The 14,608-nt window shown below is 36.0% G+C and overlaps 2 protein-coding genes across 2 annotated transcripts; both read right to left on the reverse strand.

Moving 5' to 3' along the window:
- Positions 1-34: 34 nt before the first annotated feature.
- On the reverse strand, positions 35-5,900 carry neurl2 (neuralized E3 ubiquitin protein ligase 2). The gene is made up of 4 exons (XM_081393592.1): positions 5,806-5,900; positions 4,967-5,694; positions 4,769-4,880; positions 35-92 (listed from the first exon to the last, which is right to left on the reverse strand). The coding sequence occupies exons 2-4, from the start codon at positions 5,682-5,684 to the stop codon at positions 77-79; spliced, it is 846 nt and encodes a 281-aa protein (XP_081249718.1). The 5' UTR covers positions 5,685-5,694; positions 5,806-5,900; the 3' UTR covers positions 35-76.
- Positions 2,218-3,733, reverse strand: msrb1b (methionine sulfoxide reductase B1b). Its single transcript, XM_081393593.1, has 4 exons — positions 3,600-3,733; positions 3,243-3,385; positions 3,040-3,154; positions 2,218-2,921 (listed from the first exon to the last, which is right to left on the reverse strand). Exons 1-4 carry the CDS (start codon positions 3,652-3,654, stop codon positions 2,902-2,904), a joined length of 333 nt encoding a protein of 110 aa, XP_081249719.1. The 5' UTR covers positions 3,655-3,733; the 3' UTR covers positions 2,218-2,901.
- Positions 5,901-14,608: the final 8,708 nt, after the last annotated feature.

Genomic DNA, 14,608 nt, shown 5'->3' on the forward strand with positions numbered 1-14,608 from the left:
GAAATGAAAACAAGAAATTTGTAATGTAACCAACTTTTCCTGTCTGGAAATCCTCTTGAATCAGATTTCCCAATTATTACTCCAACCACTTTCTGGAAAATGAACAAAAAAGACCTTATTTTTCGAACTGAAAACATTCCTTACATGCGTTAAAAGGCCAGTTTGGTTAAAAGCCATTTATCATCACAAAACTAAGTAGCCTAGAATATATAGATATAAATAATGTATTATGTAATTTGCCAAATTATTCATTAAAATTACGATACCACATAACCAGGCACTCAAGAATAAGTCTTCTGATATTTGCCTCAGTAAGTTCTCACCGAGTGTGTGATGTTTATGTTTAGGTCACGTATTGGCACATATGGTTGTACTGGAGCGTACGTCATTTTCATCTCTGTAACAACAGTGACACAACGGAAAAACACTCATGACTATGTAATTCCAATAAGTAATATCCAACTAACTTAGCAAATGAGATTTATCAACAACAACAAAAAAGCTAGCAACATTCCTATTGACCTGACGAACTAACGCTGAGGTAAAAGAGTTTCGCTGCTAAGTCTTACTTCATTTGTAATCTATATAACTCGTTATATAATTGAAATACTCTTTAAATAATTAATCAACTTGTTATTATTGGTTAAGCTTCGTAGAAAATCTCTCTCTTCTTACAAAGTCAAGGGCGCGCGAAGAATGAAGGGTCTCTCGACTCCGAGCTATGATGAAATATGTGACCGTTTCTTCTACGACATGAGCGCGAGAGCGAGCGGAGCAGCGTCATTTTGGCGGTTCAAGACATGATGTCACCTACAGTCTATGGATGTCACTGCTGCTAATATTTAAAAACAACAACAAATGAAACAAAAATAATTGTTTTAATTCAAATTTTAATAGCGGAAACCAAAATAAAAAGACAGTTTCTATGTAATTTCAATACATTTTATAATTTCAATAAATTTATTTATGATGCAGACAATAAAATAAACACATTCATGCAGGAATCAATAAACTAATAAGATTTCGGATGAACAATTCGGTTGAAATACAGTAACACACACACACACACACACACACACACACACACACACACATACATATACCGTGTATATATATATATATATATATATATATATATATATATATATATATATATATATATATATATATATATATATATATATATATATATGAAGAGTTCAGATACATGCAAAAGCCTCTAAGTGCCATCTGAAATTTTCTTCTAGAACATTTTTATCAAGCTCGTTTATTTAAGTTCAGTAATTTCACTTAAATGGCAATTAATAGGTAATTTTCATTGCCATTTAAGTGAAATTACTGAACTTAAATATACAAGCTTGATAAAAATGATCATTCTAGAAGAAAATTTCAGATGGCACTTAGAGGCTTTTGCATCTAAACTCTTCATATATATATATATATATATATATATATATATATATATATATACATATGTAAGGGATAATGTATAGTGAGCCGGTTGTTATAGTGAATAACAACCCCGACAGGCTGAACGGGATCCCGACGCGAAGCGGAGGGATCTTGAATCAGCCTGAAGGGGTTGTTATTCACTATAACAACCGGCTCACTATACATTATCCCGCTTATTACATGGCTACCTACAAAATGAATAAATAATTTGACACAAATTCTTTATTTAAAAAGGAGTTTATTGATTTAAAAACGATTGTATTGCTTCCGCTAAAGAAAATAGTCCATTCCGCGTCCATAGCAACGCGCTGTTTTTCATGGCAACGGTCTGTTATACTTCGCAGCGGTCTGTTATCAAGAAATAACAGACCGCATTCTACATTGGAATTCAGCCAAGCCATGTAATAAATATATATATATCGTATATCGTATATTCGTGGCTGTGTGCATTTACACTTAATGTCACAATTTTCTGGTTAAATAAACATTACTTATACTATCAGGAAAAAAAGATGAAAGAAACAATTCTATTTTGTATTTTTGTATATGTAATTAATGTTCCATTTATTAAAACCAAGTATGTCATCAAGTTAGTGTTTTTACACTTATTCCAAAATAACTCAAGGCAATAACAATTAAACAATATATTTTATTTTTGTGAACTGATGTTCAGCTATACTTTTTAATAGTAAACTTATTTTCAGTTTATCAATCTTTGATTTGGTCACAGACACAAAGATGTACCTTAAATTTCCTCAAGCCGATTGCTCATTAAAAAAAAAACAGTCTCCATGTTTTTGGGCCATTTCAATTTTTTATTTTGATGTGACAAAGTGGTTAAGCTGTTTTTTGCTTTATAATTGGTCTTCCTATTAACCCCATCAATCAGTGGCCATTTACATTATATATATATATATAAATATATATACACAGTTGTAGTCAGAATTATTGGCACCCCTGGTAAATATGATCAAAGATGACTGTAAAAATAAATCTGCATTGTTTATCCTTTTGATGTTTCATTCCAAAAATTCACAAAACTCTAACCTGTATAACAGTATATATAATAAGGTTATTATAATGTTACAAGTATTTTACTATTGTTAATAGTATATGATAATAGGCCTAATAATAATCTCGATAATGACACGTAAATTGCTTTATTGAAGGTTTACAGTTAACATTTTACATCAACAATATTCGAGACTGGTTTTATCAGTAAGTATTTTCATTCATTCATAATAAATCTTGAACATGCTCATATTAGCTTATGCAGACTAGTATAAAAATATATTTGCATTGGTCTCTGTGGTGTCTGGGACGGTCATAATATATCTGTGAACAGGACCCCCAATCTGGGGCTTTCCCCTTGTCCACTTCATGAGCTGAACATCCGGTTACCAGTGTGCAAAGCAGCAGCAGCCTCATCAGCATGGACAATCACTTCGCTTAGTGTTTATCAACCTTATCTGATGAGAAAAAAAGTTTGAGGATGAATTCAAGTGGTTACTTAGTTATGTAAATAAGTATGATACTGGCATATTATACAAAAAATTACATTTGCTGATGGTGGTGGTGATGACTTACCTTTTGGGACAAACTTAAGCGAGTGACTGAATATTCAAAAACGCGATAAGCCCTCCTCTGGCCCATCATTCAGAAACTCATGGCCTAGTCCATTACCACACTTGCCACACAGAACCTGCACATGCATGTTAACATGTATGAACACATATGAACATATTTGTGGTGTCTTTAAATATGAAGTAATGTTTTGAATCTGATCTAACCTTGAAGGCTGTTAATGACTCCATCATTTTTGTTACACTGTCCTCTTGGATGGTCTCTGTGAAGGCAGGCCAAGGGGTGGAATGGGCATATTTGGATCTGCTTGAAAAGAGTGGATGTCCACATTGGGAACAAACATATATACCTGCAGAGAAACAATAAATCAGGAAAATGTTCTTTTTAAATTAACATAACACAAACATTTTGTTTTCTTAGCTATGGAGTAGTACAGCAAATAGAAAAGGGACTGTCGCTGCATCAGTTCGTTCATCCAATGTATTAATAACAGTTACATCATAACTGTACTAAAGGTACAGGGAGCAGGTTAAATAATGAATTAGAAAAAAAAAAATACTTACCGGGTTTGAAATGATCTTTATACAACTCCTTCCCGAAAAATGAACAAAATGACATTGTTTGACAGAGATCAACAGATAAATCAAACAGCGTATTTTATGCGCAGATCAAGTACGAGGACAAGCTGGGAAACTGAATAAACAACGAAGACAATGTTCCGGTCACGTGACCATTACAAAACTGTTCGGTTGAACTTCCCCCAAAGGACCGCTAGGCGTCAATGCAGATCAACCGAACACTCAAATCTACGTGGTAAATATTGGGTAACGCTTTACAATAAGATTTCATTAGTTAACAACTTTAGTTAACATGAACTAAGAATGAACAATACTTCTACAGCATTTATTAATCTTAGTTAATGTTAATTTCAACATTTACTACATTATTCAAATCAAAAGTTGTAATTGTTAACATTAGCTAATGCACTGTGAACTAACATGAACAAACAATGAACGACTGTATTTTTAGTAACTAACATTAACAAAGATTAATAAATACTGTAACAAAATGTATTGCTCATTGTTAGTACATGTCAGTTAATACATTAAAACTAATGTTATCAAATGAGACCTTATTGTAAAGTGTTCCTCAATATGTAAAAACATGTACAACATATACTTTATTTCATTAAAATTATTCATTCAAATGATTAATTAAATCAAATAATAATAATAAGTTTTAACAGAATGCTATGAAATGTTGCATGGAATGTTCATGAGCAACATCTTTAAAATCTGTCCAAAATCTGAGGCCACAAGTGAAAATGCAAGTATTTTGCATTTACCTAATTAAAAAACAACAACAAAGAGAAGACTTTTTAAATGAACATTTTAAAAACATAAAAGAAAGGTTCAGACCCAATTGTGTCCTAAGGATACATTTATAAATTCATATTTTACAGGTATAAATTATACTTTTTATATCAATTAATAATAAAGTTATAGCAGGCTAAATAAAGAAAATGAAATAGTAGAATTATCAAGTTTTAAGTGCTCATGCCACTCTTGATGTAATAATTTGCATCTACAAAGCTTGAGTTTGAAGAACATTTATTAAATTGTTCAGATAACATGTTTCTTGTGTTCAAAAGGGAGAGAAAAAACATTTGACTGAATCTCAGTCTTAAAAGTCTTTGCTGCATCTACCCAGATGTTTGATAGGTTTTGCTCACTCATATTTGCAATAGTGTTTAAGTAACTCCGGAAGTTCCAACCAGTCCAAAGCCATTCTGTGAACGATGTGTTTCTGAATTGTCTTTCGGCAGAGCATCTGCAATGAAGAAACTAAAGCAAAGGGGCAGAGAGAGGAATCATTACAGTCTGTCATACAATAATGTCAAATCATATTAGCAAGTAAAAATGAAACTTACAGCCATATTCCACCTGGACAATCCGAACACATTTAGTAGCTGCAAATACATCCACAACAGCATACAGTGGCTTACTGGTGGGGATCCCCTTGGCAGAGGCTCCCATGTCTTCACCATTGATGATAATGTGCATGTCGCCATACCCTTGTCCCTTAGGTACATGGACAACCCCTATCCGACTGCGGCGGGCAGTTGGGGGTAAAGCATTGGTTTTGTACAGATCATCCAGGATGTGACTGAACCTCCCGGGTCGACTGCGTCCCACCAACTTGTCTCTTGGTATGCTCATGTTTTCTACATACAGATGAGTGTCTGTAAAAAATGTTTTAGGCTTGTTTCCTGCCTCATCACCTATATTTGGCTGTTCACCATCCTCTGCTTCTCCTCCATCCTCAATGACTTTATTATGGTTTCTTGTTATTGCAAACACCCAGCTGTCTCCCATTTCCACAAGATCAGGCAGAGAGTATTCTGGCACAGTTGCCAGTGTTCGTGGGTCATGGGCAGTAAGTCCAATCCTTAAATGACCACACCAACCCAGTTCTTTCTCTTCAATCTCCACTAGGAAGATCTCGCCAGGGCTTAAAGGGTCTTTACTGAAGCAGACGCCATTTGCAAAGCTTTCTACTCGGGTGGCCCGAGTCCTCGAGGGGTCCAGTTTCACATTTGTCCCATGAACTGAGTGAAATTCCATAAACTGATCAAAAACAGCTGCCATTTTGACAGTTCTTTACAAGTTAAATAAAACAAGATAAGTGAAATGTTTTTCAAGCCTATATTACAAATGCACTAAAGATAAAACAATGAGTCAGTCACTCTTTTTAAAGCAGAATAGTTACATTATCCTCTGTGTTTGCACTCCTCTTCTCTGGGCATAGTCCTTGTCTTTTTAGCGTATACCTCCACATGGTATCCTTGTGGCCTTGGGTTTCTGGTCCTGAAAGGCAGACTATTTTTGACCTGCTGCATGTGGCATTGGTGGTTTTAAATAGCTGGTAAGATATGCTGAGTGAAGAATAATGATTGGTAGGAGTTTTAGCCTTCAGATTAGAACTGCTCATTGAAAATACTCCAAATTTTCACAGATTTTTTTTTTTTTTTTTTTTTGTTAGAGATCATAGTGTTTTTTTTGTGTGTTTTTTTATGGTTTTCATAAGGAAGTACAAAGTGAGCTTGCATGTATATCTTTTAACATTTTTCTTCTCAGTGCAGAGAAAGCTGTGCTAAGACAGCGTCACAAATCTTTATCTAGGCCAAATTGTCCTCTTTTACCCCATCTCAGCACAGTGTGAGATAAAGAAATATTAGTGAGGACTCGGAGACAGGCTGCACTGTGGGAGTTTTTAATTTTTATTATTTTGCGATTAATTGACCTCGTCCACATGCTCAAGAATATTCTTATATCAATCAGTGTGGTCATACTATGATTATGTTAGTATGGATTAATCTGATTCTCCTAACCGGAAACAGTAGGCTACATATTCCAGTTTCTAGAAATAAGACAGAAAATAAGATGCTAACATATTCAGAATATTCACCATAATTAATATTAATTTATTTCTGCACATGTCCAAACAAAGATAATTTCAGGATGATGTTAAATTGAATTTGAGGCTATTGAAAAAATACAAAGTTCTGTCATGAAACTCTAGATGGTGCCGCTTGATAGGTCCTTAAAGGGGTAACAAACTGCATTATTTTTTATTTTATAATGTTCCCAAGGGTCCACTAAAAATGTTAGTATGATGTTCGTATGATTTTTACATCAAAAATGGTCATAATTTAGAAATAAAAGGCATTTTTCCTACCCTGATTGTAGCCCTCTGATTTGAATGTTCTGTTTTAAGGGGCGTGTCTGCTGTAAGACTGCAATGATTGGCTAACATCTTTGCTTATGTAATAGCTAGTATTACATGTGGAATTCTCTCGAAAACGTTTAGTATGTTTTGACAATTACAGTTCTCAAGGTTTACTAATCGTGAAAAGTGTTGATTATAGCATCATATTTAGATTGTGGAGTGAAAGGTTGCATTGATGAGCATTGTAACCGATCACGGACATGTTGAGCGCATGAATGCAGCGATCTCGTCATTGTAACTAGATTTCTGCACACTAATGAATGCTTTCATCATAACTAACAGTGTTAACACAATGAAAATCATGACGGTTTGATTTACATAGCGTGCTTTGATTGCTTTCTGAAATTTAATCACAGTTTAAATAACAGATTATTTTCATCCTACTAAGAGGAGCACTGTGAAGTTGATTGTTTAGACGCTGGTTTGATTTACTGACATGACAATAAACGATTTTGAGATAAAAACATCTGACTGTAGGCCTACATGAATCAATAGGCTTAAATCACTGGCCACTACACTGGTGATTTTAGTTATCTACACATAATCCGTACATAATAAATCTTTGATCTGTAACAAAGCAATAGTGACTGCAGTAAAAACTGTAAGTGTGTTGCACCATTCCTTTCGGATTCAATATAGAAGGCACGGCATAGTATTTTAATGTCAGGCTCTCTGCAAAACCAATGCAGCTACTGGGCCCTATCTTGCACCCAGTGCAATTGACTTCGTACGCCGACACATGTATCATTCCTATTTTGCACCCGCGCACAGCGGACTTTTCCCTCCACAGACGCACGTCGGTAAATTAGGAAATACATTTGCGCTCCCGGGGGCGGTTCAGCGAAAAAAGGAGGCGTGTTCCGGCGCAAACGTTCCCTGGTGCTATTTTGCAGGTTTAGAAAACAATTCCGCCACTGACCAGGAAAAACCTAGTCTAAAGTCAGTGGCATGTATGTAAGTATGTTATTCATATGCCATTTTAAGGGCACATGCTTGGCCATAATCAATGTAGTGTGTACACAACGCGCATGCACTTTGATTCTCTCATCTACACAGAAGCAGCAGTTTCCATTTTTGCAAATCATACATTATTACAATAAATAGATAGATAGATATATAGATAGACAGACAGACAGACAGACAGTTTATTATAAAAGCATACATCTAGCTTACACATTTACCCAAATTATCATACGCCTGTTCAACCGAAGTTATTTTGGGTGGGTTTTTCCATCCCCAATGTCACTTCTCTGTCTTTTACGGCCCTGACGAGAATGTAAGTCTCCTCGGCTGTGAACCGCTCCTGGTGTGCGCCTGCCTGGCAAATCGCCGTTATAATAGCAATCCGCCATGGAACAAGCGCGCCTGCTCTTAAAGGGAATGTGAGATGTCGCTCTGATTGGTTTATTTCACGTTACGCCCAAACCACACCTATGAATAATGAAGCTACTTCAGACCAACCCATTTTAGATTTGCGTTGGGCACAAGAGTCATTTATCCTGCCGGGAAAATAGCAACAGCGCCAAGACCCGCCCACAAAGTTACTTGCGTTTCGTGCTTGATACTTGTGTTTCAGACCGTTAAAATAGGGCCCACTGTGTTTTTCCACAACATGGCACTGCACAACATTTTGCACTCTTCAAAGGCATGTTTATCGCTTAGTTACTAGATCCAGTGTTAAGGTCATGTCTGTTATATACCTACTACTACTTGTCATGCTCGAATCAGTGGGCGGGGCTAGTACTTTAGGGTTTGTGATATCACCAACCCTGGAAGAAGCTCGTTATAGTCCCTACAAGCCGTTTGTAGTCCTTAAAAATAGATTTCTATAAAAGAAAATATCTCCCTTTGCATTGAACTTTGAGTGTCGTATATGTCGTTATGCATATGTTGTTTATGCTTAAACAGCAACATTATACACTAACTAAAGTTAAAGAAGTGAAATCATAATCAAGGACCCCTTTAACTCAATTTGTTAGCGATCACATTGTTATCCACATAACGCAGCTGATTGTTTGCTGTGGCATCTGCACATTCCAATACTAGTATTGTTTGTTGACAGCAGTCTGCACCGCGCTTTCAGATGCCCTGTCCAAATACCCACACTTGTGGTCTTGGCCACTTGAGAGCGCGTCGCTAAACGTATCCCATCATGCATTATGTTCGGGAACTCATGTGCCCCGAAATCACAAATTGAATTTGTGTTCAAAATTTACAAAAATGATATAATGTGTGAATACATCATGAATCCATTTTCCAAACCATTTTTTTTTCTTACCCTGAATCACTGTAATGGTACACCTATAATAAGTGTTTATATTTGGACTGGTTTAGACTGTTTTAGACTGGTAGTACCATATATATCATATATGATATCTATGGGTAGTACCACTGCGGAGTAGCCCAGTAACTGCGTGACTTGTCATAGACATAAACAGAGAGAAGTAGCTGTTCTTCCGCTAGACGCATGCAGTTCTGATGAGGGTGTTTATTTTGTACAACATTTGCAACTGCTTTTTTATCACTTAAGAAGCAACACAATTTTAATATTGTGTCTTCTGTTAGTTACATGCTGAACAGACATTTAGAAGTTTATTTTAAAATGCAAAGTATTGAAAATCTCTGTAAACACGTGCATTCGCAAGTCTATGTCCCATCAGGCAGGGGCGCTGCTAAGGAGGTGAAAGTTAGGACGATTCTAAAGGCCCATGCTTTTGGGGATCGATCTTAGTAATGGAATGGGTGCGGTATGGGGGCCCAACCTCATATTCTTTCATAGGGCCCAAAATTGCTAGCGGCACCCCTGCCATGGGGTAATCAATTGTTCTGCACACATTTGCAGTCTTCACGCTCATTGAAAGACTGCAAGTGTGGGTATTTGGACAGAGCAAGAAACACTCCACCTTTCCCAGCTCCACCTGTATAGCTCCACTAGCACAGCTACGAGGGTTATGTTATATGTGCAGCAGCAGCGTGTCTGAATGTATTACAGCAAGTCTCTGTACTTAATCTGCAGGAGCAGATCTATTCCACCAAGACCAAATACATTAACATTGCCACATTCATCAGTAGCACCTCAATGCAGTACACGAGATCCAGGGGGCGGAGTTGGATCCAGATATAAGGGGTGGAGATTGGTAGGTTTAGGGGTGGGTTTAGGGATTAAGGGGTGGAGATGGGTAGGTTCAGGGATCAGGGGGTGGAGATGGGTAGGTTTAGGTATATGTAAGGTGGGAGGAGTTGGATCTGGATCCGACTCCTCCCCATGGATTTCATGTTCTGCATTACCATGGCAATCTCTCCAAGAGTTGTCATGACAGAAACATGTTTGGGGCGAACAGTAAATTTACATTTTACAAACATAAAAAAATATAATGATAATTTTTTTCCCCGTCTTGTGTAGCACATTAAAATAAAAAATAAAGAAATTAATTAGAATTAACGAGTTTAAATGACTTTGAATTAATTTATTAAATTGTCCAAAATTACGGAATAATATATTGTAAGAGTGAGCATTTCTAGTTCTATGTCCGGAGAAAAGTTTATTTGTATTTTATGCATATTACATTACAAGCATTACCAGAATAGCCTAAATTAATCGTAATCTGCATGTAAACGTGGTCACTGTCACAGATTCAGGACAAATGTGGAGTGCTTATGGGTCATTGACATGTCCTGTTGTGTCTTTGAGCGTGTTGCTGCTGGAGTTTTTTTTTTTTTTTTTTTTTTAATCGGGATTAAAGTGGACTCCAGCCATGCTTCCTATAATCAGATTGAAGAGCTGCTGTTCGCAAAATCACATCTGGATGGAGCCTGTGAGGGGGAGGAGTTAGTTTCTATTGGGATACACAGCTTCACAGTAGCCTAATATAACAGCGATGTACTGCATAAGTGTTATAATAATTCAAAACTCCGTAGCTGCACGCGCTGCACAGTCCAGATTTACCGACCGACACATGCACATCTTGCACAGCCCTAACGGACGATACAAACGCACATTGGTCTGTAACTGTGGTTTATATCATAAAGTCTGATGGTAAACTGTGTGCAGAGTCAGACTCATGATTCATGCAAGACGGTTCAAGAAAGTGTAATCTGTCTCCTCTCTGGAAATTATTCTCGGAACTGCGACTCAGTGTTACTGAAGGGACACAAAAGCTCTTTTTTTTTTTTTTTTTTTTTTTTGGAGATCAGGCGATGGTGCAGAAATTGGGTGAGTTCATTATTTTAAAATGATCTCGTTATCACAGAAAATGTAATTTGCCAGTGCTTCTTAAATGTCACAAAGTTGCCTTAATCTAGTTAGTTTTGCTTTAATAAGAGAATCCCTATCATTTTATATACTGCATGAATCCTGCAAAGCAACACACCATCTGCTGTGATGAATCTCATGCTGTGTTGCTGTTCGTTGCAATGAATTCAAGTGTATCGTATTGCTCAGTATTTGTTTGGCACGTGTCTCTGAGAATTATTAATGAATATAATCCATCTGAAACATTATTATTATTATTTTTTTTTTTACGAGTCAGATTTGAAGGAATTTTAAGGATTTGGCATTTATGTGACGTTTTATAAGCATGCAATTGTTCTATTTATCAATAACACATTCTACAAAAGTTATGTCTGTTTATTTCCAACATTTAGTCTAGATCTTTCTATGGTTGTCTTCCAGTAGCCTGTCCATCAACATGCATTTTACTGCCAGTGGTAGTTCAGAAGAGATTATTAAAGGCCATGTGTATCCAAGTCTGAGATTTAAATTAGTAATCAATAACATTTTGGGAGTGAATGTTTCATTGTACATCATGTTTTTACCCTGTTGCAAGTCATACCTGTAATTTGACAGATATTATTTAGCAGAATTTGTAACCATTTCATGGTCAGCTTGAAAGAATGCCACTCATATTTCATTCTACCTCACCAAATGATGGTATTGGCACACTGTTTATACACTTGATTGTTGATTGTTCAGTATATTAGATGACACATGAGTTTTGACATCATGCCACATAGATGTGCCCTTGGACAGTCTGTTGGTTTATTATTTCATCAGTCCGGTTTGAATGGAGTAGGGATTAAAGAGAGTTTGCCAGTTGCTGGAGAATTGGTGTCACAGGGTTACATAACCACAGAAGGCCGTCTTTAACTTACTTTTAAATGCCTTACTTGACCTAGAAAGATAGTGGGAGATTTTTGCTTTTAATTGAGTCAGTTTACTGAACTAAAGTCCCGTTTTTTTCCTGACTTAGAGATATATAGCTTAGTCTCTCATTCTGGGTCCCTTGATGGGCTTAATAGTATTTTAGAATGCTACAGTCTATATAGAAATGATTACAATTTATGGGCAAAACAAAATGAAGATGGGTTCTGTAACAAATAAAGTGTATTCTGAATTTAAGTATTACATAACCTCTTTTAAATAGGCCTACTGTATAAACAAGAACATTTTCCTGAAAGTTAAACAATAATCTTAGTGTATTTTCAGCACTTTAGGGACCAAAACACATGCTGCTATTTAACATTAACAGAGTAAATGCAAATATTCAGCATTATCTTTCTTGCGCCATTGCTTTGCCTTCTACACATATAGGATAAAATCAGGCACAAAGTGCATGAACTTTCTTAAATCTTTCTTAAATCCTTATATAACATAGTGTCAGTGCTTTCTGACTTTTTTAAAAAGTGTTTAGAATTTCAAAGTTGTTATCGCCCAAAACTTATGCAGTAGTCAACATTTGAAGTGGATCAAAACCTTTTTGAAAGTTATACATGAATTTTGAACAATACCCGTTCTCAGGGTTTTTCCTGGCTCAAAATGAGGCGGAGGTGGTAAAATCCTAATAATGTATTTTAATAATAGGGTAATTAAATGTTATTTTTCATAGATCATCATATAGCCTAATGTGTTTTCGGCATTATTTTTGTGAGTGGAGGTTGGTACCTCTAGGGGGGAGAAATTTTTGTACATTTTAAAGATAAATTCATTAATCTGGTGCACTTTGAGTCACCCAAATCCACTGTTAAAAATAAAAAAATCCACCCGCAAACCACCCATATTCTTTGATTTAGATATCTGCATCTGATCACATTACAATTATTCAAATTCTCAGTGTTAAGCATGATAATATGGTAACATCACACTGAAGTTGGCTAATTAAAAATGAACAATTTAAGAATTAAGTTCTTCTTTTGGCAAAATTACATTTCCTTAATAGCCTTAACAGAGGCTTTACTCCATTCAAACGTAAATTGTCAATGTTTCATTACATCGCTGTTTGAAAACAGAATAATTTTTGTGCCTTTATAAGGTTTTATTTTACTAAATGTTTGCTCCAATCTTTCATTTCAAATTCTTAAATTTGATCAATATATTCAATTAAAATAAGACATTAGGCTGTTTCCAATCAAATTAAAAAATTTACATTGAAAAATTATAACTGTATTAAATTAGATTATTTTAAATATTTTTGAATATACAAATAAGGAATGTTGAAAAGATTATACTATATGAAACTAAACCGCCAGTAGGAGGCGGCAGGCGACCGTCTTAATGAGCGAGTCATTGAGTCATTCATTCAAACGATTCGTTCAAAAGGCTGATTCATTCCGAATGAGGCAGTTTATGAATAGGTAATTGAATCTTTGACTCAATCGATTCGTTCAAAACGCTGAATCATTCAGTAATGAAACACGGCTGAGTGTTGCTGTGAGATACGTTACGGTTCTGCTGTGATCTTTGTTTGGAACTATTTTCGCTGCAGAAACAGAACAAAAACAGTCATTGCGTCTCAAATGTAAGTGACTTAATTTTAACTATTTGTTTATTGAACTGTTATGAAATCAGTCTCGGTTTCAATCTTGATGGCATTCAGGAAAACATCACTCTGATCGTGTGTAGCCTAGGCTATATATTGTTTCTTAACTATAATATGTTACAAATAACAGCACGAGCCTCAACAGCGCAACAGTGTTACCGTCAGTACATTAGGTAGGCCTATATTATTATCAGCTATAGGCTCTCAATCGCCACTTACATAAAATTAAATAAAACAGAATCATCCTCACGTTTTCGGCGATTCGGAATATTTTTATATTATTTTTTTTTTTAATCAGGGCATTTATCCGGATGGGCTACAATTCTCTCTCACTTTTCCCTTCAAATAAGAAAGAAAGAAAAACACACGTGTCCCGGACAAAGTATATGGTCCCAGACAAGCGTTATTGTCGAGTCCTCCTGATATGTTTTCCTTGATTGGTTTTCCATGAAGAGAATTAACGTTACGTTGTTGAAAACGAAAGTAAAGTGACGCACGTTCATTGCGTTTTACCGAGTTCCGTGTCTTTATTAAACTCAACACAAAATTATTTATCTGTCATCCACCCTCGATTAATTGGAATTGAATGTTTTATTACTTATCCGCGCATTGCGCGCAGCAGCAGCAGCACTATACGGTTTGAGAATGGACACAAGCGGTAACCGCAACAGAACCGTCACGGTGGAAAAAATGTATCTGACCATGACTGTCTGTCCGAGTTTTGTTGAGAGCCGGAGGTGGCACGAAATTTGACGGAGGCGGCCACCTCATAATTCTCTATGCAGGAAAAACCCTGCCCGTTCTTATAGGACAACTTTGATGAACTTTTTTGATCCACTTCAAATGTCGACTACTGTATATGCATTATATAAGATTTATAACTCTAGTCTAGACAATATTCATATTCAAAGAGGGTCATCTGTAGAGCAGTGGTTCTCAGCTTTTTGACTTGAAAGCCCCCTTTATCA

Source organism: Scardinius erythrophthalmus, assembly GCF_964197995.2.
Source record: "Scardinius erythrophthalmus genome assembly, chromosome: 18".
NCBI classification, from domain to species: domain Eukaryota; kingdom Metazoa; phylum Chordata; class Actinopteri; order Cypriniformes; family Leuciscidae; genus Scardinius; species Scardinius erythrophthalmus.